At 43.9% G+C, this 20,056-nt stretch overlaps 6 protein-coding genes across 7 annotated transcripts; 4 read left to right on the forward strand and 2 right to left on the reverse strand.

Moving 5' to 3' along the window:
* Nucleotides 1-2,030: 2,030 nt before the first annotated feature.
* On the reverse strand, nucleotides 2,031-2,499 carry LOC112350000. The gene is made up of 2 exons (XM_024685404.1): nucleotides 2,288-2,499; nucleotides 2,031-2,226 (listed from the first exon to the last, which is right to left on the reverse strand). The coding sequence occupies exons 1-2, from the start codon at nucleotides 2,483-2,485 to the stop codon at nucleotides 2,077-2,079; spliced, it is 348 nt and encodes a 115-aa protein (XP_024541172.1). The 5' UTR covers nucleotides 2,486-2,499; the 3' UTR covers nucleotides 2,031-2,076.
* A 362-nt stretch (nucleotides 2,500-2,861) lies between these two features.
* LOC9647739 (sphingosine kinase 2) lies at nucleotides 2,862-5,041 on the reverse strand. The gene is made up of 10 exons (XM_024685440.1): nucleotides 4,605-5,041; nucleotides 4,426-4,548; nucleotides 4,264-4,364; nucleotides 4,136-4,208; nucleotides 3,986-4,072; nucleotides 3,829-3,906; nucleotides 3,705-3,775; nucleotides 3,362-3,643; nucleotides 3,194-3,316; nucleotides 2,862-3,138 (listed from the first exon to the last, which is right to left on the reverse strand). The coding sequence occupies exons 1-10, from the start codon at nucleotides 4,912-4,914 to the stop codon at nucleotides 2,944-2,946; spliced, it is 1,443 nt and encodes a 480-aa protein (XP_024541208.1). The 5' UTR covers nucleotides 4,915-5,041; the 3' UTR covers nucleotides 2,862-2,943.
* A 91-nt stretch (nucleotides 5,042-5,132) lies between these two features.
* LOC9648098 (ubiquitin carboxyl-terminal hydrolase 18) lies at nucleotides 5,133-8,860 on the forward strand. Its single transcript, XM_024685392.1, has 11 exons — nucleotides 5,133-5,790; nucleotides 5,854-6,139; nucleotides 6,194-6,279; nucleotides 6,333-6,418; nucleotides 6,467-6,629; nucleotides 6,681-6,804; nucleotides 6,856-7,013; nucleotides 7,082-7,166; nucleotides 7,228-7,440; nucleotides 7,503-7,564; nucleotides 7,614-8,860. Exons 1-11 carry the CDS (start codon nucleotides 5,456-5,458, stop codon nucleotides 8,791-8,793), a joined length of 2,778 nt encoding a protein of 925 aa, XP_024541160.1. The 5' UTR covers nucleotides 5,133-5,455; the 3' UTR covers nucleotides 8,794-8,860.
* Nucleotides 8,861-9,035: 175 nt separating this feature from the next.
* On the forward strand, nucleotides 9,036-10,034 carry LOC9647740 (VAMP-like protein YKT61). The gene is made up of 6 exons (XM_002980278.2): nucleotides 9,036-9,219; nucleotides 9,306-9,400; nucleotides 9,466-9,570; nucleotides 9,627-9,692; nucleotides 9,764-9,850; nucleotides 9,914-10,034. The coding sequence occupies exons 1-6, from the start codon at nucleotides 9,036-9,038 to the stop codon at nucleotides 9,962-9,964; spliced, it is 588 nt and encodes a 195-aa protein (XP_002980324.1). The 3' UTR covers nucleotides 9,965-10,034.
* Nucleotides 10,035-16,860: 6,826 nt separating this feature from the next.
* LOC9648099 lies at nucleotides 16,861-17,854 on the forward strand. 2 transcript variants are annotated; one of them, XR_002993597.1, is made up of 7 exons: nucleotides 16,861-16,995; nucleotides 17,053-17,122; nucleotides 17,204-17,258; nucleotides 17,324-17,407; nucleotides 17,492-17,516; nucleotides 17,569-17,717; nucleotides 17,833-17,854. XR_002993597.1 is itself a non-coding variant. In XM_024685374.1 (6 exons), exons 2-6 carry the CDS (start codon nucleotides 17,055-17,057, stop codon nucleotides 17,634-17,636), a joined length of 300 nt encoding a protein of 99 aa, XP_024541142.1. In that variant the 5' UTR covers nucleotides 16,861-16,995; nucleotides 17,053-17,054; the 3' UTR covers nucleotides 17,637-17,809. The 2 variants fall into 2 exon arrangements, 1 of the variants encoding a protein (XP_024541142.1); XM_024685374.1 differs by lacking the exon at nucleotides 17,833-17,854 and having other exon boundaries at nucleotides 17,569-17,809.
* LOC112349987 lies at nucleotides 17,839-18,497 on the forward strand. Its single transcript, XM_024685373.1, has 4 exons — nucleotides 17,839-17,886; nucleotides 17,944-18,100; nucleotides 18,151-18,247; nucleotides 18,297-18,497. Exons 2-4 carry the CDS (start codon nucleotides 17,947-17,949, stop codon nucleotides 18,364-18,366), a joined length of 321 nt encoding a protein of 106 aa, XP_024541141.1. The 5' UTR covers nucleotides 17,839-17,886; nucleotides 17,944-17,946; the 3' UTR covers nucleotides 18,367-18,497.
* Nucleotides 18,498-20,056: the final 1,559 nt, after the last annotated feature.

A 20,056-nucleotide genomic window follows, 5' to 3' on the forward strand; every position in this document is an offset into this window, starting at 1 on the left:
TCTGTATCGAGATCCAGGAGCTCAGGCTTGGCATCGAGACGCTCGACCGCATCCAGGAAGCTCTCACCTTTACAGGAAGATGCTGTACTTTGGTTGTCAACCAGATGCTCACACCTTTTGGCCTCCTCAGTGGCGATAACCAAATCAGTATGCTCTATGGGATGATTGGGATTGCAGTTGCCGGCAAGCATAGTGTACTTACGACACTCCTGCCAGCTTTCAAGACAAAAGAAGGTTCTATCCAAACTAGACAGAGACCTGTATGGAAGGGACGTGCAAGGCTTCACTCATGTACACCCCCAACATAAATGAAAAACCTCGCTGCGTTTTACGAAAGAAAAGAACCAGAAGTAGCTAAACACTGATCTACGTATGCCCGTTGACAATTCTTGGCTAGACCAGCATTTTCAGCTAGCACGAAAAAAAACAACGAAAATGAAAGAGAAAACTTACGTTGAATTTTATAAAGAGCTTTCTTTATTGCGGCCTGGAATTGAGACATTTGCATCACACCACTGCTATCAGCTATCAACCTATCCTTCTTGGAAGGGGATATGCTCGATGGTGCTGGGAGAGCCGGCTGGGATTTTGATAGGTAGGCCAAGGATTGAGCATATGTGCTCCATCATGTAAGTAGATCTTCTCTTTATGGTTTTTCAGGGAGATTGATCGTTGTCATACAAGCTGCCACTACTCCCGCATTGAGGTCACGAAAAAAAGTGTCTCTTCTTCTCATCTGTAATTTAATTTAATTTTTTAATTTAGGCGACTCAAGACATGGCCAAGTCCGTGTTATTTGCGTTGTCGAGGTGCGTTTTCAGCAATGAACTTTCGGAAACAAAAGGCATCTCTCAGGTGTTGCTTGTTTTGTTGGAATGCGACCATTCTTAATGCTCAGGTTCTGGGAAATGGCATGGCTAAATCTTTGTGAATAGATGCTGCCGGGTGAATACGTGTGTCCTCGCACAAGCCTGGCTGGAGAGTGCTACATAGCAGTTTGCAGATGGATTTCTATATCTCATTGTTCTCCGGGACTAATAGCTCATCGGCCTGCTTACGAGCATACAGTAAGGGAAAGCAGTGGAATCCAGGTATTTCACATATCTCAAAGTAAATCACTCAGAAGAACTTGGAACTTACAAGAAGAGGTTTTGAATCCAAGTAGCTCCGAGTGGAAATGTGGGGAGCAATCCAAGGAGACGTGGATGGTATAGTTGTGACAAGAGGGCAAGGTCTGGCCACTCTTTTCTGTCCACCATAGCAGCTTAAAGATCTGTAAAATATACTGGTTATTTTCTCTCTTACGAAATAAGGTTTTTTATTTTCTTGAGGGGTTGCGATGGCCAGGCAGATGATGGAAGCGATGGCCAAGAAGTAGGGCGATTTTATAGTTGGAAAGATGACCTAAGTGCTACCCCTTCAACTACACAGCAAATGATTTGCCAGTGCCATTTGAAAGTAGTGTGAATTATCCCTCGGGATGCAAAAGGTGTGAGGGCTTTGATCATTTTTATTGTTGACGCGAAGCCGAGGGTGGAAAGGATATGTTATCTGGATTTTGTTTTTTCTCCACTTGTTTTTTCTCAAGTGTCTGAGGATGGTGAAGTGTTGGAAGCTTTAAGAAATTTTTGGTCACCAGATGTTGATTGGCAAGAACACCAAGACAGAGTTGAAGCGTTGATTGACAATCTCATCAAGAAACGCTACATTGTCTAGAATGTACTCTCTTTATGTTTATTCACTAGTAGCTCCTTCGGCTATCTAGTGAATAAAAAATCATGTTTAGTTTACCTCTTGGTCACTTTCTTCTGGCATACTGGTAAGAGAAATTCTAGAAGCAGAACGAATTACCAATGAGATCAATGAGCTCTAGAAATCCGTCTGCAAACTGCTATGAACAGAAGACAATGCGAAAGGAGAGAGAAGCAAAAAGTATCATAGCGAAAGTTGCGTTCAGCATTGCAAGGGATAAGAAAAATTCTTTTTTCACAAACTTGCATATCAAATTAGATGGTATTTGGACCACGGTCAACTCACTTCCAAGACATTTCTCGAGATTAGCAAAAAGATAACAAATCATATAACAATGTAGCCTTTCTTGAGGGACTCGTCAATCAACGCTTCGGACCTGTCTTGTTGTTCTTGCAAGATAAACAAACTTTGCCAATCAACATCTGCTGAAGAATAGTTTCTATAATCTTCCAGAATTTGGCCATCCTTAGACACCTGAAGGAGAAAAAGGTGAAAATAAGAAAAGAAAAAAAAAATTAAAATCCAGAGAAGGTACCCTTTGGATCCGCACTTCCATGGCCTCGTCGTTATCATCGTCAATAACAAAGACAACCAAACCCCTCACACCTCTTGCATCCGGAGGGAAATATCTCCCATGAGTCGCCACATAACCCTCAACTGGCACCGGCAAATCCTTTGCTGTGTAGCTCAGGGGGTAATACTCTCTTCCACTTAGTTCATCGATCATACCCATCTTCCCCAGTGTGAAATCGCCCACATAGTTCTTATTATGGCCCAGCCCTTCCATCATCTCCCGGGCAATCGCCTCCATCGCAATCAAAAGCAAAAAAAAACCTTTTTTGGAAAGTCTTCCTTGACCGTTACTTTGAGATGTTCACTTATGGTTCATGGACGGTGTGAGATTTATTTTCGCCAAAGCCAATTATATTATCTGTTTTTACTCCCCTTGGATTTCTAGATCTCATTGTTCTGCGGGACTGGGTATTACTCTCTCCCACTTAATTCATCTATTATGGCCACCTTCCCATAATAGTGTAAAATCACCCCTATACTTCTTAGCCATCGCTTCCATCATCTGTCTGGCGATCTCACAACCCCTAAAAAACACACACAAAAGAATGCCTAGCATATTCTACAGATCTTTAAGTAATGGATCCTGTACAGGTTATTGGAAATTCCTAGAGGAGAAGTCTATGGCGGACAGTAAAGAGTGGCCAAACCTTGCTCCACACAGACCTCAATGGTCGGACCATAGGACATGGGGTCTCCTTTACCATCGCCCACGGCGCCCCAGCCTCTCGTCACAACCTCGCCATCCACGTCGATGTATCCTCCTTGGATCCGGCTCCCCACTCTTCCACCGGGAGCTATTTGGAAAGCTTTCACCTATGCATCAAAAAGAAGCTCTTCTTGTGAGTTCCAAGTTCTTCGAGTGACTTACTTTGAGATACGTGAGATACTTGGATTCCACCGCTTTCCCTTGCTGTATGCTCGTAAGGAGGCCGATGAGCTTGTATCGAGGGCAGTCCCGGAGAACAATGAGGTCTAGAAATCCATCTGCAAACTGCTATGAAGCGTAAGAAAACGCGAGAGATCTTAGAGTGCGTACCTTGGACTCGGGGGCGGAGTTAAAGTCCTCACTAGCCCAAGGAACGTTTTGCAGCAAAACCATCACGAATGCTCCCTCCATCACCCTCCAGTCGCTTCTCAGCGACGAGGAAACCGGTCCCGAGTAGCCGGTCGCGGCGCGTCCCCTTCTCTCGTCGTCACACTCGACTTTCATGCCGTCGAGCTCGCCATTGTAAGGTGCTCCTATGTCCTCGTATCCAGGCGCCGGAACGTAGGCGAAAACACCGTTGTACCGCCGCAAGCGTAAGATGCGTATCAAGCTCTGCAAGCAAAACGGAGTGGAGTTCGCTTGTTATTTTAGCTATCTCTTGAAGACAACTTACGTAAAAGTCGAAACGCAAACCTCCCATCCACCGATACTTTTCGGATTCAATGTCCACGTCCGCGACAAATCCTGAAACACAGCCAGCAGTGTTTTAATGAAGAGAATATAAGCATTCTATGTACCCCATGTCAGTAGGAGAATGCTGTAGAACTTTGTTTGTCCTTGTACAACCGTGGCGACATCAACCGCTTGTGTGTGACCTGCAAAAACGGCCAAAACAAGTGTCAATGCTCTGTGGCATCGCGTAAGTCCGCTCAGAGACCAAGCAAAACGAATTACCGCGTATTATAGCGAAAGTTGCATTGCGAGCATTGCAAGGCTCGCCAGCAGCATCTAACAAGGATTTAGCCATGCCATTTCCAGAACCTGAGCATTAAAAGTCGTCGCATTCACACAAAACAAGCAAAAAAAGCACGGCGAAAGTCTTGCCTGCGGGTACGACTCCAATCGGCATCTTGATTGCTCGAGCCCAGTCTGGCCTTTCTAAAAGCCCGTTTAACACCTGAAAGAAGCGTGAGCGTTTTGTTTGCGAGAAGAGCTCATTGCTTAAAACGCACCTCCACTAAAATCCCATCACCGCTAACGCATATAACTCCATCGTACTGCGCGATATTCATTGATTTGGCCATGTCTCTCGCATGAAGCTGGAATTGAGTCACTGAAACAAAGAAAAGTTTAAGAAGAGAAGAAGAAAAAAACAAAGAAATCGAAAGAGAAACCTTTTTTCGTGACCTCAATCCGAGCTGCCGCGAGTAGTGGCAAAACATCGCGCTTGTAGACTTCTTCTGCCTCTCCTTTGCCACTAAAGGGATTGATAAAAACGACCAATCTCTTCGGCCTCCCTGAAAAATAATTCCTCAAGCTTGTTCTAGAAAACCAAAAGAGAAAATCTACTTACCTGATCGATCCAAACACTCTTGGATGGCATCGCACCACAGCTTGTACGCCTCCCGCTGCTCGAATTCCAAGGTCACGTCCTTCCTCTTGCGCTGATTGCCTCCACAGCACCCCGTGCTCGCAAACTGGAAGGTGTGAAGCACGATCGTGATCGGCTTGTCCGTGAATCCCAGAATGTCCTTCTGGACGATGAGGCTCCCGGCGCTGATCCCATGGCCGTCCCATTTCAGCACCCCCGAGGAGCTGAAAGACGCCTTGACGCGCGTTCCATCCAGCAGGAGCTGCGCTACCACGACTCTATCCTTGTCCATCTAGCTCAATCCTGTCAAAATCCCATCGAAATCATCAAGATTTCCCCCGAATCGAGCTCCAGCGCCATGGATCTCGAGCTCCAGCGCCATGGATCGCGCCCATTCTCTCACCAATCCGAAGACCTAAAATGATGCCACGTATATTCCCCGTATCTCGGGACATCTTTAATTCGTCAGGGAGGCCGTCAAGCCCGTCCAGGCTCTCTTGTTGGTTTTCATTTGCGCAAGCCCTAAGTTCTCTATCTAGGTTTTTCCCGGGCAGCGCCCGAGTTCCAAGGATTCCCCGGCGCTGCCACGGCATGGAGCGCTCCAGGCATTTGGAAATCCTCCGCAAGGTGCATTCTTCCTCTCCCCGCTAGGTCGCCGCCATCGCCACAGCTCCCTGGAATTGCCGTGATCGTCCAGCTTCCGCGGCGAAATCCACCGCGAATCCACCGGAAGAAGGAAATATTCGATCCCTCGGCAATTTCTTGGACTGGATGCTGGATTATCACGGCCTCGCCACTCTTGCCACATCCTCCGGGGCAAGGGACAAACGTAGATGCATGAGCGCGTGGAAGTGGATGTTCCAGCGCTGCTGTTGACACTCGTGATCGTCGCGCTGGTGAGCTTGGGTCTGATCCACCAGGTGAGAATCCGGGCAGCAAGGCAGATCGAGCTCCAGCGGCTCCAGCAAATTCTAGCGGCCGAGAACGAACAACACGAGAAGCTAGCCGAGCAGGAATACACTTCCATGTTGGCTACTCCGCGAAACTCTACCACCATCTCGTCGCCGAATCCACCACAGCAACAGCAACTAGCAGCCGCTAGCTTGTGTGCCGTCTGTGACAGCCCAACAAACAGTCGCTGCTCGCGTTGCAAATCGATTCACTACTGGTAAGCTAGTTCTTTCCTTGTTCTTCTCTTGGAACTAGGAAAATGACGAGTTTCTTCTTTCAGTTCTTCGAAGTGCCAAGTCACGCATTGGAGGCAAGGTCACAAGAATGAATGCCTTGTGGCGGGGGCGGAGAAACCCACGCCCAAGCCCAAGTCTGAGCCCATCTCTTTGGCAGTTCCAGGAACCAAGAAGCTTAAGAACACCGAAGCTTCTCCTCGAGCTCATGTTATCAGTCCTAAGCCAGCACCAGCAGAAGTGGAGGTGAAGAAGTTGTGTTTGCAAACTTCCGAATCTAAGTCGGACGAATCCAACGTAACTTCTGATGGGAGTCTTGTAAAGCCCAAAAAGGTTCCGTCTTCTTTCCTTTCTTGCATTGATCAAGCATTTTTCTTTTTCTTTCAGATACTATTTCCGTATGGTCGCTTCGTTCATTACTTCAACTGGGATTTTCGAAGGCCACCTTGCGGACTGATAAACTGTGGAAACAGGTAAAAGAAAATGTACTATGAGAAACGAGGTAACATATTTTTTCCCCTGGCAGCTGCTTTGCGAACGTTATACTTCAGTGTCTTTCTTACACAAGACCTTTAGCTGCATATTTACTTGAGGGAAGTCACCGTGCTGAATGTAAGTACTAGAATTTCGATATCTTATCTTACATTTCTACTCTTCCAGGCCGTCGAAATGATTGGTGTTTTATGTGTGAGCTTCAAGACCATGCTTTGAGGGTCTTCAATAGCGAGGTTCCTTTCTCGCCTTTTCGAATTTTGTCACGCCTGCGGGACATTGGTAATCATCTTGGCTATGGACGTCAGGAGGATGCGCATGAATTTATGCGGTAGGCTTTTGGATGTTTGTTTGCGAGTTTATAAAATATTATATTGTGCAGGTTCGCCGTGGATTCGATGCAGTCTATATGTCTCGATCAGTTTGGCGGTGAAAAGCAAGTAGATTCCCGTAGTCAAGAAACAACGTTGATTCAGTACATATTTGGTGGCCATCTTCAATCACAGGTACGAAATAGACAGTCATTAAATCTTTGCTAAGTTATCTTCGTTTATCAGGTGAAATGCATGCAATGCGGCCATGAGTCTAATCGCTACGAGAACATGATGGATCTTGCCGTGGAAATACAAGGTGCAGTTGAATCATTAGAAGATGGACTCGCTCAGTTTACAGCCCCTGAATGGCTAGACGGCGAAAACAAGTACAAATGCGATAGGTGGTGTGACGTTTGGGCAATTCCATTATTTTCCTGGTACTACTCTTGAATTATTCTCTGCTTTCCAGATGCAACGGTTATGTGAAGGCGAGCAAGCGTCTAAGTGTTTATGAAGCTCCGAACATTCTTACGATCGCCTTGAAACGCTTCCAGGTTTTTTTTTGTTTCTTTTTTGTTTAATGTTTTGAGATCACTAACACGGTGTTATGTGTAGTCCGGAAAGTTTGGGAAGCTAAACAAACGGGTCACCTTTCCGGAAGCCTTGAACATTTCACCGTACATGAGCGGAGAAGGAGACAAACCTCCCCTCTACAGACTGTATGCGGTTGTTGTACATGTCGACATGCTAAACGCTTCTTTCTTTGGCCATTACATTTGTTATGTTCGGGACATGACAGGAACTTGGTATAAAGTCGACGATAGCAAGGCAAGAGTTTCTTACTACTGTGTTGTTTCCTCCTTTACTGAGTGGATGTTCAATTTATGTAGGTGAAAGAGGTCGATACAGAGAAGGTGATGTCTCAGAAAGCTTACATGCTGATGTACAGCAGGTATCCAGAATTCCGCAGGTCTATCGGTTAACTTGTGTTCTTTTCGTAGATCTTCAGCAAGACCCGGTCCGGAAACAGCTGTTGGCTCTGTGGCTTCAACTATAACTGATGTATCGGTTTCAAATGGGAGAAAGTGCTCGTCGTCCTCCTGCAAGTACCAGCAGAGTTCATCAATTGGACAAGTCCATGATCAAGTCCATCGGGTTAGTCCGATAATAGCTGGAACTTTGATCGATAACTCGCTGGTAGAAGAATCGGTTGGGCCCTCGTATTCAACTTTGCAGACCACTACAATCGAGAAGGTTATCGAGCTCGGGTTTGACGATTCAGACAGCATCACCGGGTCATCCCAGGAGATAGACAGAATCTCGTCACCAAATTCACAGGTGCAGATGTCTCACGAGCTGGCAGAGTGCGAGGTCACTTCACCTTCAAGTCCGCAAAGAAGGAAGGCTGCCAAGCGGAGGTTAGAAACTTCCGACGCGCCTCGGACGAGATCGTTGTCGTGTCCTCCGGCTGCTAAGTCTCCAGCGTCCCCTTCACAGTCTCATCAGCTAGCAGACGACCTTCCAAGGAGTTTTGGATACTCTCTGGCTCAGCGGGACAAGGAACGCTTGACAGCCGCGGATAAAGTCGAGTCGCCATCCAAGAGGCAGCACTTGCTCCAAGAGCGCTCTTCTTCCATGGAAGGTGACAACGAAGTGAGTAACGAAACCAGTAGTAAAGAGGGGGGAGCTGAGGAGGAGCCAGCGTCCCCGTCGATGGATGAGCTTGATCAAAGCTTGTCTCTACCAGCGGGGGAACTTCATACAAGCACAGCCTGCGTGCAGCAAGCTTTGTCGGGGACAACCAAGGATGGAAACCAGGACATGAAGAAAGAGCCGCCGAGGAAAGCAGTGAACGGGGTTGTGCTCAAGCCGGTATTCGCGAAAGGATTTCTGGACAGGTCCGTGAGGAGAGTTTTAAACACCACCAACAGGGAGGAGCTGTCTCCTAGAGGATCAAGCCGCGATCAGCAGGAGCGGCAGCAGCGAGAGATCATCACAGGAAAAGGAGACGAGGTGTCGACGATTGAGAGATCGATCAACAGTGGCAGCAGCAGCAGCAGCAACAGTAGTTCCAGGAAGCTGGGACGAAACGATAGCTGTTCTTGCGGATCACAGCGGAAGTGGAAGAAGTGCTGTGGAATGGTGAAAGAGATCGAGAGTAGCCGGAGGCTGGTCGCGTAAGTAGCAAAAGAAAGAAAATTCTTCCCCGACTTGCAAAATTTTTGGAATGCTAATGTTCATTCTTATATTGTTTTGTTGTAAATGTATCGATTTTATCTATGGCAAAACAAAACCATAACAGAATATCTTTATGCTTAACGGAATATGCGTTTGAAAGCCATATGAACAGAATATGCCACTATAGCAGAATATGCTTCCCAAACCCCTAAATTTTGAAATTCTAGGGCTCTTGAAAGAGCGGGATGGCGATCTCGGCGATCGTGGTGCTGGCGGCGGACCAGTCCGATTCGGCGTTTCTTCTCGCTGGATCCTACGAGCTCAATGTCAGCATCTTCTATCGATCCAACGTCAAGGAGTTGATCGTGTTCACGGCGCGCACCATCGCCTCGCGCACCAAACCGGGGGAGCGCCGATCGGTGGAGCAGGGTATGTGTTTTTCTAGATCGTTTGTTCTTCGTGTGTGAGCTCCTTTCTTTTCGTGGTGGATTGTTTTTCATTTTCTTTGTGTATAGACCAGTACACGGTACATAGTTTCAACCGGAATGGACTTTGTGGCCTGGTTTTCGCCGATAAACACTATCCAAGCTCTTTCCTGGTTCTTCGCGAGGTAAACACTTTGGAAGCTTTGACGAAGTTTTGTCTTCTTCGTTGTTTTTTCTTTCTCTGGCTCAGGTGCTTGACAAGTACGAGCAAACGTTTGGAAACTCGTGGAGGCAATTGAAGGCTGACAAGCAGCACGCCTGGCCATGGCTCGACGAGGCTCTCAAGAAATTCCAGGTAGCTTTCCATCTCTTTTTGCTCTAGCTTTGAATCCATCCTTCCTCTTTCTCTAGGATCCAGTCAATGTGGACAAGATCCTAAAGATCACCAAGGACTTGGACGACACCAAAGTCATACTGGTGCGTGAAAGAGAGCCTCCCTTGAGTTTTTGTTCTTAGCTTTCCCGGTTTGATGGCTCGTGATTTTCCAGCACAAAACGATCGACAGCATCCTGGACAGGGGCGAGAAGCTCGACAGTCTCGCCCAGAAAAGCTCCGACCTCAGCTTCAAATCTCGCGTAACTAAGTTCTTTTCTTCGTTCGCGATCCTCGAATGACCTTTGCGTGTTTTATATATGTAGGAATTCTACAAAGTCGCGCGCAAAACCAATCAATGCTGTTCCTTGGCATAGATTCGACCACTTCGAACATGTCTTGCCGCTGTTTTCTTAGCCTCATAAGCATGGTTTTCCGATCTCACAATGTTGACTAAGCTTCTAAAGATTGGTTTCATTGCCCAGCATTGCGATCGAATCAAACTTTTTTGGATTGACAAAATGTCGAATGATCTTTACAATGCAGAATTCTATGAAGTCGCATACATGTCCGTTTTAAGAATTGTTGAAAGGAGTCAAAACTCTCGCACGGAGAAGGTCCGGTCTCATCATCAAAATTCTCGTTTAACTGTTGGATCCTGATTCCAAAAAGCTGTAAAAAAGTAACGATTCATACGATTTACCTAAGTGATACGAAGGATCTCTTGCATTGCGATGGAGGTTGCTCCAGGCTCAAAGTCGACACCGCCGAGCGCAGTTTCTTCGAGGCCCAGGAGCCTTGCAATGCAGCTCCGTTCGTCTTTGGTGAGTCCATCCGATTGCAAAGCGTTTTCCAGTCGGTCCTGACATCCCAGTGCTACTATCAGGTCGAATATCGCCTTCTGCAAGTTCGACGACATCAGGCACAAGTTCCCGCAGAGAAAATCGATGAAGACGGGCTCAGCCAAGATACTTTCTCGAATCCCTTGTTGCTCCATCACCAGCTGCATTTGAAAAGTGTAGAGGCCCTTAAAACATCAAAGTGGAGAAGCTCACCTTCCTCAAAACATTTGCGAGGTGAAGTTTCTCCCTGGCACTGCCTCCTTCTGAGTCCAGCAAGACGAGTGGTATGCATCGGACCATTGTCTCTGGCCTCTCCTGCCACAGCCTCTGGAATACACCCCAGGACTCTTCGTTTCCGAGATCAATGCCTTGAACGATGGCCTGGATTTCCCTCGCCTGTGGCTCGTGTTCGTGGATCATGAGTTGCCGTTGAGCACTGATAGAATTTGACGCCAACGCGATGTCCAACAGAGTACCATAACTGGAGTTCACAGCTTCCTCTAGTTCTTCGTCTTCGGAAAACGATTCGAAGTTCTGCTTGGGAACGGCTGGCGGGGTACATACGCGGGCGTGCTCTTCGGGAAGGAAGCTGTCCACCTGCTCTGTTTTCTCAGATAGTTGGTCATAATGCGATACCGACATGATGTTCTTCGTTGCTGTGTTCGTGTTGCACAACGCAATCGTTGCAATGCCGGCCATGCCTGCCTCTTCGACGATCTACAGTCCCGAGAGGAAATATTTTATGGAAACGCGATCTATGATCGAAATACTTACTGCTTACCTGTGGATTCACAAGAAGCCGCAGCTCGGAGAAGCGAAAGCAATAGTCCCTCTTCTCGCCCAGGCCGCCAGGAGGAGAGAGGATGGGCTAAATCGATTGATCGCGCGAGGTGAAACGGAAATGCGTCCCATGCTAGACGTTGGATCTGCCACGTCTCGTCTGAAAGAAAAATAGCGGAGTCGGCAATGCAAAAATGCCAAGGCCCAAAAGTCTTATACTAGTATTTGCCCAGCCAATGCTGGGTAGTTGGCAAAGCCACTAACATATTTTTGTGAGAATTTGCTCACATCTCACAATTTCCTTGTGAAATGATTCCTTTATTTTTAGCACCAGTCTATTGTTATCCATTGGGCCATAGGGAAAATTAAAAAACAAACAAAGTTTATTGTAGTTTGTTTTTATGTTTTAAAGTGTAGTAGGACAGGAGTTAGTTAATATAAAGCTTCTTTATATACAGTATTGATGGTGAATGTTGATGAATTGAATGGAATTAAGCGGCCTTGTGTATGAGTTGTGTCAACTCGAATTGCAAGTTGTTGTGGTGATGTGCATCTTGAGAGTGCAACATAGAGCTGCCCATGGGTAAAGACTGGCTGGGGTAAGTAGATGCCTACACGATCAAATGTTTGACCTTGGCATTTTGAAATTGTTAAGCAGTATCCAAGACGAAGAGGAAATTGTTTTCGAGACATATGGAATGGAACATCTGAATCAGAGGGTGTTAAATTAATGCGTGGGATAAAAGTTCTAGTACCTTTAAATTCACCTGTAATTATTTCACAGTCCAAAACTTTAGGTGAAGTTCTTTTGACCATTAGTCGAGTTCCATTGCATAATCCAATTGTTGGAGACATATTTCTCAGAAGAATAACTATACAACCTTCTTTTAGTATCAATTTGTGTGGTGGTAGTCCAGAGGGAGTGATAGAGTTTAGAAATTCAATCGGGAAATCTTCAGGGTGTTTAACATCAACAGAGTCAATGCTAGTATAAGTTTGAGGTGGACCTGGTAATTGAGAGATGATGTTGTTGTTAATTGGAAATGTATCATCATTGAGAGGTGTTAAAATGGCTCTATTTGCTGCAATTTGAACATTTGAAATATCTTCGATACATGGGAATACGAAATCAGTAATAGAGGTACTTCTAATTAGTTCTGAAGAAAGAAGGATAGAATCAAGTGGTAAAATAGGGTTTTGTGTGTAATTATTTCCATCACCGACTTTTAATAGCCATTCTGCCCAGTCTGGGAACTTGGGGCCAAGCCGCATATTTGTTTGCAATTGAAACTTTCTAAATAGATTCCATAGACTATTCATTTTTACAGATGTGGAAACAATTTGTGCTCGATGACTGTGTGGGACAACTGGTAATGTTTGACGGAAGTCACCACTTGTAACAATAACAATGCCACCGAATGGAGAATTATTTTGTTTTATGTCTCGTAGGCAGCGGTCGACAGCTGAAAAGGCAAGTGTATGAACCATACTAATTTCATCCCAAATAAGCACTTGTATTGCTTTCATAGATCTACCGGCATTGTTATTAGGTGTTAAACCAGAAACAGATGTATCATTAATTGGAACTGGTAACTTAAAAGTTGTATGGGATGTTTGTCCATTGTGTAGTAGTGTGCTTGCAATGCCTGTCCATGCCATACAAACCACTTTTTTATTGTAGAACTCAAAATATTTTACCATTGTATTTAATAAATATGTTTTGCCAGTACCACCAGGGCCATCAATAAAAATAAAACGATTGGTATCGGTCGGGCACTCGACAATATTAACAATTTCATTGAATATAGTTAATTGTTCAACATTCAAGTTTGCAATATAATGGTAAATTTCTGTATATGAATGGTTGCAATTTGGTATTGGTTGAATTGAGGTATTTAGGATTGGGATAGGTAAATTGTATGATTGATTTGTTTTACCATGTATTTTCATTCTTGAGTTAATGTCTATTAGAGCAAGTTTATATCTGCATACAATATTTGTTCTACTAAAATCTTCAGAAAGCTGATCCTTAAAAACATCCCAAAGATATGGTGGGTCTTGTGGATTGCAAAAAATACATATGAAAGTAAAGAGTTGACGCAATTGTGTAGGCATTTGAAAATTACATGCTTCTTGTAAACAATTATACCACTCGTTGTCATCATCAAGAAGACTCATAGCAATAGTAGTTTGTTGAAAGCTTCGGTAAGTTACATCATTAACTGTTTTAATATTGTCGAAGGATGTTGCTCCTCTTTTATGAAGAAGAATAATACGTAAATGGTACAACTCGGTATTTAGAGGAGATACTGAGTATAGTCGAGGAATAACCTTTTTTTTTTTTCGACGTTGCCATACATTAACAGATTTATTGAAAACATAATGTAAAGGTATTTCAACGTAGGTATATTGTCTTGCATTCAGATCATGAATATTGAGTTCGAACCATTTTGTTAGCATTGTTCCATTACGTGCTGCTCTTTGCAAAGCATTGTGCTCCGAGCCTTCTGTAAAATACACATTTTGGAAGTCAGGAAGATGTACGGGCAGACATATTATAGGGTGTGAGCGTCCATGCATTTTAAATTTAAATATCCTCCAAATAGCTTCCGGTGCTGAAATGTATCGAGTATTTATAAAATTCGTGATTTCATCCCAGTTTAATACGTTTGCAGATTGAGTAGCTGTTTGGACTTGAATGGTTGCACAATCATATCCTTTATAAACATATTGAAAAAGATACTTAATACTTTTAATTGATGCACATATTTCTATATTTATATGGGCCTTGTATTTTTTACATAAATATTTATTATATGGGACAATCCATCTGTTATCAATTGGAACATCATTTTTAAGGAAGGTGCGACCATTGTTTGGCCTAAAATATTCTGGGTATCCATCCACACAGTATGTAGTCCCGTCATTGAAGTTTTTGGGATAGTTTTTGGAGCATTTTTTGTTTTCCATACATGGACTTTGAGAATTTAGTAATCCACATGGACCATGTATCATATGTGATGTGATTATTTCAAATAGTTCGGGCTCTGATAAAGGGTCAGGTAATTGAGCAGATACATATTGGTCAATAGTATCACGGTCTTTAATTTTACTTTCATTATCTAATATGCCTAGGAAATGACAATGTGGCAAACCTCTTTTTTGGAACTCAATGACATATATAAATGCAATACATCTTCCAAAGATATTATTTTGTGTAATATCATAGAGAAAATATTTTAGCTTCATGTTAAAAACCCTAGCAACTAAATCAGGTCGATCTTCAGGTCCTTCATTAGGGTGTAGATTTTGTAATATCTCAGGCCATTTAGGGTTGCAAGTGAAAGTTATGAAAATATCAGGTTTTGAGTGTTTTGTTACAATTGCCATAGCATCTTGGTAATTTTGTTACATAGCTCTGGGGCTTCCTGTAAAAGTAGAAGGTAAAATAACAATTTTTCCTGGTCGAGCATTTGCATCAGCAGCTTTTCCAGCAACATAATCCATCAAACCTGTATAAAAATCAACTCTCATATTTTTTTGATTAGATCTATAGTATTGTAAATTGTTGCTTTCAATTTTAACATAGGCATCTACAATATATTGTTGGGTGAGTTTTCCAGCATGTAAAATTTGGTCATATGTAATTGTAGAGGTTGATAATGTTGAATCTCTTTTGGACAAACGATAAGCATAATATTGAAGGAGTGTTACATGCTTGTTAGAAGAAAGCTTGTCATGCCAAGCTCTATCTCCATATGGAAAAAGTAATGGATAAACCATAGGATCACAATTAGCATTTAAAATAGATATATGTTGTGGTTCTGATGATTTTGGATGACTACATATTTCACGGTCAAAAGGTGGCACACCATCTTCACTTTGGAAAACTATTGCAACATCATTAGTTTGTGGAGTATTATATCGACGATGGTCTGTGCCTTCATTTTTAATAAGCATATAAACTCCACGTAAATTGCTACCAGAAATAATAGTTCTTGAAATATTTTCCTGTTCCAATTCATACATCATTCTAAAAGCTTGTGCATATGGATTAATATATCGAAGTATCGTATCTAGTTGAAGTAGTAAATTATAATCACAGTTAATGTTAAAAGGGTTTTGTTTTCTGATATCAGTAGCCTCATTGGAGTCTAGCATGTACAATTGACTGTAGCTTGGATTTTGATGTACTGAAGGATGTTGTGGCATAATTTTGTGATAGATTTGTCCATGAATTCTATAGCAGTATGGACCATGACCCGTAAAAGTATCAATGCTAGCTCCCATAGACGCAAAAGCAAGTGCACTATTATATTGTCTTATATTACTCTTGAAATTAGAGTGTTTGTGTGAGTTATATACAGAATACAGAAAAGGTGGTAATGGAAGTATTGGAGGCAGGTAGACTTGTCCACTCTGGCAACAAATAGACTTGTTCTCATCGGCAAAGTGTGAGGCATGACAATATTTACAAATATATGATAAGGGGCCTATATTCAATGTCAAAATAGATGTATCATTATATAGGTAATTGCTAGCAAGTCTGTTGCGAATCTGAGGTGAAGGGGGCAAATAGGAATTGGAAATTGACTGCTGTTCAGTGTGATTATTAAGATTTGTTTGATGTCGATACTCTGTATCCTCTTGAATATTAGTGTTGTAAAAGCTATATGTATGCTGGTGCTGGTTAGTGGCTTCAACATTATCATTGTACGTGGGATGTGTATGTCTGTGTCGAATAGCATTCAGTACATGTCGAAGGCGTGACATTATTTTCAACAGTTTCTTTTGGAAATGGAGATCAGATATTAGGGCAGATAGAAAGGAAAAGATATTTACTGAGGGTTATGGACAGCATAAAAACTAACCTTTTCGATGCAATCGGGTGATGCCAAAAAAGAGCAGATTGACGTGTGTTACCTTATACAGTGTCTTCTCGCAAGACTTACAATTTTTTCTAGCTCAATTCTATGCACCACAAATACCTTGCTTTGATGGAACTCCTCACAAATAACAACTTACGATGGGGTTCTCAGGAGCAAAGACACCAGCATTGACAGAGCGCCTCCGATTTGGATCGTGAATCAGCAGCAGCAGCAGGGGCTCTCTCGCCGTCTCAAAAACCCTAGAAAAACATACAAAACAAAACCAAGCTGGATCACGACACGATCAAGCTCGAATCCCAGCCAGCAGCAACGATTTGGGAGTGGATTTGCTTACCCACGGGAGGAAATCGCGATCCACAGCACGCTCCACTTGATCCTGCCCGATCCACAGCACGCTCCAAGGGCCGCGACGGACTTGATGCTGCCCGGAGTGACGCGTGGAGCAGCAATCTCCGGTCAACACTTTGCATGTGCCACGTGTTGCTGGGCCTTTCTCCCGCCACACACGGCTTGGCCGCCTCCCATTGGCCGGGAGCAAACATCAGCGCGATTATTCACTAACACGTGGTTAAAGAAATAACCTTTACAGTTACCCCCCATAGGTTATCATGAGATTTAGCAAAAAAAGTGTGACGGATTGGATCTGGCGCTTTTGGGTGAGCGGGATTTCTAGGGCATTGCGAGGTGTCGTCGCCCTAGCTACAGCGGTGTCAGGCTTGTCGCCATAGCTCAAGAATCTGGAGTTTGAGGCCGCCGCTCGAATCGCTGTGCACATCAAGGAGAGTGGACGCGCTGCTGCTGGAAAAGACCGATGGCTTCTAGCGTGGTAAGAAAAAGTTCCATGTAACTGATTCGGGTCAGGCTTGATACTAAACTGCACCTTCAGCGCAGCAAGAGGTATCTCTTGTTTTGTTTTCTCTTCTTTATAACCGCAGCCCTCGTTCTAGCTCGCAGGAATGAAAGTGGTGGTTGTTTTTGATGCAAAGGAATCGGGTCTGCCATCACACAGAGAATCCAGAGCAAGGTAGACTCCACTCGACTTCTTTCTATTCCTTTTGGTTTCTTTTTTTGTCCTCTGGGATTTGATTACGCTTTGTTTCTGCAGTGTTGACATCGTGTTTGCGGCCGACGCTTGCGCCGATTCATGGATCAAGCGTGAGGTACTTTAGATGATTCCTGCATCATGGCTACATAAATTTCTGCTTTGATTGATATCTTTCGGCAGGTCTACTTGTTGAGAGACGACGGCTGCCCCAAGATCAGAGTCATAACGTCCGATTCCCTTCATCAGCAGGTTGCAAACGGCGCGGTAAATTCGTGAAAGTCAGAGAACAAAACAATGGCTTATTTTCTGCAAAGATTCTTACTGGTTTTATTCTCGGGTCTTTGACAGGGTGCGTATGTATGGAGCTGCAAAGGTTTGATTGGAGAGCTTTTTAAGTTCCTGAGCGTTTCAGTTTGCTTGTTTAGATCAAGGACGTGAGGAAAGAATTGGAGCAGCTGTTACATTCCGACAGGTGATGTTACATTACAGCTGAGCCTTCACTGCCAATCATGGCATCCATAGCAAGTGTAGCTCTTGGTCCGCCCATGTCATCTTCTTCAAGACCAAGTGCCAGGTACTGCGAGAAAACAGGTAAATCGCTTGGGACAACTGGGAGTCCCAAGCGAGGAGATCACAGGTCTTGTGTATTTACAGCAACGAATTTAATCGATTGTTTTTCTCATCTCCAGGGATATAGAGATTGTTTTGGAGAGGATTGTCTATCCAGTCAGCCCCTGGTCAAGGTTATGATTTTTATGACCAGGCTTTTCAGTTCGCCCAAACTTTTGATTTATGTCCAGGCTATGGTTGACATTTGTGAGATTGGAAATACGGTACCGGGAGAATTCAAGAGCCCTGAGGAAGAAATTCGAGACTCTAGGCTGAATTACACAGAGGACGAAGAGCTCGAGCAGCTAATACATGGAAATGTCTGCATGGTCGATTATCCTGGTGAAGGTACTTCGAAATTTGCTCAGTGGTTAGTTTTTTCATAAGTTGTGATACAGGTAGCAAAGACTGTAGAATCGGCAGAAGGGTCGTTCTTTCCGGTGATTTTAATCCATTGCATGAAGGTCATCTTACATTGATGAGCACGGCATGCACGTAAGTTTCCTGAAAAAAAATGTTTTTGTTGGTCTAACGCAAGTTACAGCCTTGTGCAAGGCAGCAATCCAGGAAGCTCTGGATGTGGCGGACGATGCCTTTCAAGCCCAGCTTCGTGACATGATGACGTTGCTGGCCTGCCGCAAGCAGTGGGGCAGTGCAGCGATTGGGAAGCTCGCATTCCAGAGAGTCTTGCAAGAGACTTTGAGGTTGTAATAAAAACAACTATGCAGCAAGCTTATAGACAATACATTTTCTGTACATAGACAATACAAACAGAAAATGAAAGCACACGGGAACAGGAAATGAAAGCACACTGGAACAGGAAATAAAAGTGAACGGTACTCTAATCAGCCTTGAATGCAATAACTTTTGGTGAGCTTTGATCGGCACCAGTCGAAAATAAGAAGTGGCCTGTTGGTGGCTTCTTTGTCTCCAAAAGTTTGATTGCCTCAGGCATTCGAGTCGAGGTGAACATTCTTAGAAACTGGCCAGGAGTGAGACCATATGCTTGGTCTATATAAGTGTCCTCCATGCAAACATCTTGGGGGTGGCCAGTATCTGGATAGAATTTGCCATGGACCCGCAAAGTTTGAAAAAACGTTCATTCGTTCTTGCAATGGTGGCACCAACCAATATCTCGCGTTTGTTTCTCGACCCTAAACTTTTTGCAAACATGGCAGCCGCAACAAACAGAGATTGCTCGAGGGTTTTCAGGGATGAAATGGCCATGCACCTATTGATAAAACATGTGTTCTGAACGGCTGGTATACATCAAGAGAGACGTACCCCAAAGAAGTTCTTTCCATATATGAATGAGACAGAGTGCAACTGCTTTTGTATATGATCCCAAGGTGTATCGTCAGGAATTTTCAAGACAATAGTCGAGGGTGCAATCCTGAACACATTTTTATCTTTAGTTCCTCGGAGATTGTAGAAAATACGACTTGGCATGTCCCCAGCAAACCATGATGATTTGAGCTCATGATAGACATGGTCCATATCACCCAGCACATGCACCTATATTTGAAGTTCACCAAAAAATCTAGTCAAAATATTACAAATACCTTATAGGTGTTTTCAGCTTCAGGATCATCAGCAATGAATATGATGTTTGTAGTGTTAGGCGTTTGATCTACACCAGTGATTGCCGCAGCAACCGTTGAAGAAGTATAAGCAGAAGCATCCACTGCAAAGTGACTCAGTGGAACAATGTCTGATGGTCTGACAAAATCAAGCACTGGAGGAGCCTTCTCTGGCCATGCTCGAACATGTGTGGCCATAGAAATATCTACTGAGAGACGATGGAGCCCCAAATGATACTTCGGATTTTTAGCTCTGACTTTGTAGTGTTGAATACACAGCCAGTTAGATGGCTTGAAAAGGTGGCTGTATTTGTCAGCAGCGTTGGCTGCCATTGAAGCTGTCGCAAGGTGCATGCCGTAGCTGTCAGTGAAATCGATATTAAGGAACCTTGATGTTGATGCCATGCTTGTTGAGTGGATCTCATGTTGGAAATCATAACTGCCGTACCGAGATAATACATATATAAGAAGCGGCTCACCACCTGAATGGAGCTGTAGATCCGCGATATGAACACATGCATATTGTGTTTCCTCAGAAGAAGCAATCATATTCCATACGCCAGGGTCTTGAATGCTATATAATTTGCGCTTAGCTAAAAAAGCCCGTTACAAACCCATAACTATAAAAAAAATTCTAAAATTGAGTAGTACCTCCTATAATCCCACGGGGCACTTGGCTAGAAGTTTGTGTCTGAGCACCTGGATCTGGCCACAGAGAAGGTTT

The sequence above is a fragment of the Selaginella moellendorffii genome, unplaced genomic scaffold, assembly GCF_000143415.4.
Source record: "Selaginella moellendorffii unplaced genomic scaffold, v1.0 SELMOscaffold_44, whole genome shotgun sequence".
In the NCBI taxonomy this organism is placed as follows: Eukaryota; Viridiplantae; Streptophyta; class Lycopodiopsida; order Selaginellales; family Selaginellaceae; genus Selaginella; species Selaginella moellendorffii.

What these genes read in the sequence shown, in the direction of transcription:
- LOC9647740 (XM_002980278.2), top strand. Translation starts at nt 9,036, where the DNA reads ATGGCGATCTCGGCGATCGTGGTGCTGGCGGCGGACCAGTCCGATTCG. An exon ending in AGGCTCTCAAGAAATTCCAG is followed by an intron (nt 9,571 to 9,626) that starts GTAGCTTTCCAT and finishes CTCTTTCTCTAG; the next exon opens with GATCCAGTCAATGTGGACAA. An exon ending in ACGACACCAAAGTCATACTG is followed by an intron (nt 9,693 to 9,763) that starts GTGCGTGAAAGA and finishes GTGATTTTCCAG; the next exon opens with CACAAAACGATCGACAGCAT.
- LOC9648099 (XM_024685374.1), top strand. Translation starts at nt 17,055, where the DNA reads ATGAAAGTGGTGGTTGTTTTTGATGCAAAGGAATCGGGTCTGCCATCA. An exon ending in CACAGAGAATCCAGAGCAAG is followed by an intron (nt 17,123 to 17,203) that starts GTAGACTCCACT and finishes TTGTTTCTGCAG; the next exon opens with TGTTGACATCGTGTTTGCGG. An exon ending in AGCAGGTTGCAAACGGCGCG is followed by an intron (nt 17,408 to 17,491) that starts GTAAATTCGTGA and finishes GGTCTTTGACAG; the next exon opens with GGTGCGTATGTATGGAGCTG.
- LOC112349987 (XM_024685373.1), top strand. Translation starts at nt 17,947, where the DNA reads ATGGTTGACATTTGTGAGATTGGAAATACGGTACCGGGAGAATTCAAG. An exon ending in GGTCGATTATCCTGGTGAAG is followed by an intron (nt 18,101 to 18,150) that starts GTACTTCGAAAT and finishes GTTGTGATACAG; the next exon opens with GTAGCAAAGACTGTAGAATC. An exon ending in TTGATGAGCACGGCATGCAC is followed by an intron (nt 18,248 to 18,296) that starts GTAAGTTTCCTG and finishes CGCAAGTTACAG; the next exon opens with CCTTGTGCAAGGCAGCAATC.
- LOC9648098 (XM_024685392.1), top strand. Translation starts at nt 5,456, where the DNA reads ATGCATGAGCGCGTGGAAGTGGATGTTCCAGCGCTGCTGTTGACACTC. An exon ending in TGCAAATCGATTCACTACTG is followed by an intron (nt 5,791 to 5,853) that starts GTAAGCTAGTTC and finishes TTCTTCTTTCAG; the next exon opens with TTCTTCGAAGTGCCAAGTCA. An exon ending in GTGGCCATCTTCAATCACAG is followed by an intron (nt 6,805 to 6,855) that starts GTACGAAATAGA and finishes TTCGTTTATCAG; the next exon opens with GTGAAATGCATGCAATGCGG.
- LOC9647739 (XM_024685440.1), bottom strand. Translation starts at nt 4,914, where the DNA reads ATGGACAAGGATAGAGTCGTGGTAGCGCAGCTCCTGCTGGATGGAACG. An exon ending in GATTGAGGTCACGAAAAAAG is followed by an intron (nt 4,365 to 4,425) that starts GTTTCTCTTTCG and finishes TCTTTGTTTCAG; the next exon opens with TGACTCAATTCCAGCTTCAT. An exon ending in AACTTTCGCTATAATACGCG is followed by an intron (nt 3,907 to 3,985) that starts GTAATTCGTTTT and finishes CCGTTTTTGCAG; the next exon opens with GTCACACACAAGCGGTTGAT.
- LOC112350000 (XM_024685404.1), bottom strand. Translation starts at nt 2,485, where the DNA reads ATGGGTATGATCGATGAACTAAGTGGAAGAGAGTATTACCCCCTGAGC. An exon ending in TGGAAGTGCGGATCCAAAGG is followed by an intron (nt 2,227 to 2,287) that starts GTACCTTCTCTG and finishes TTTCTCCTTCAG; the next exon opens with GTGTCTAAGGATGGCCAAAT.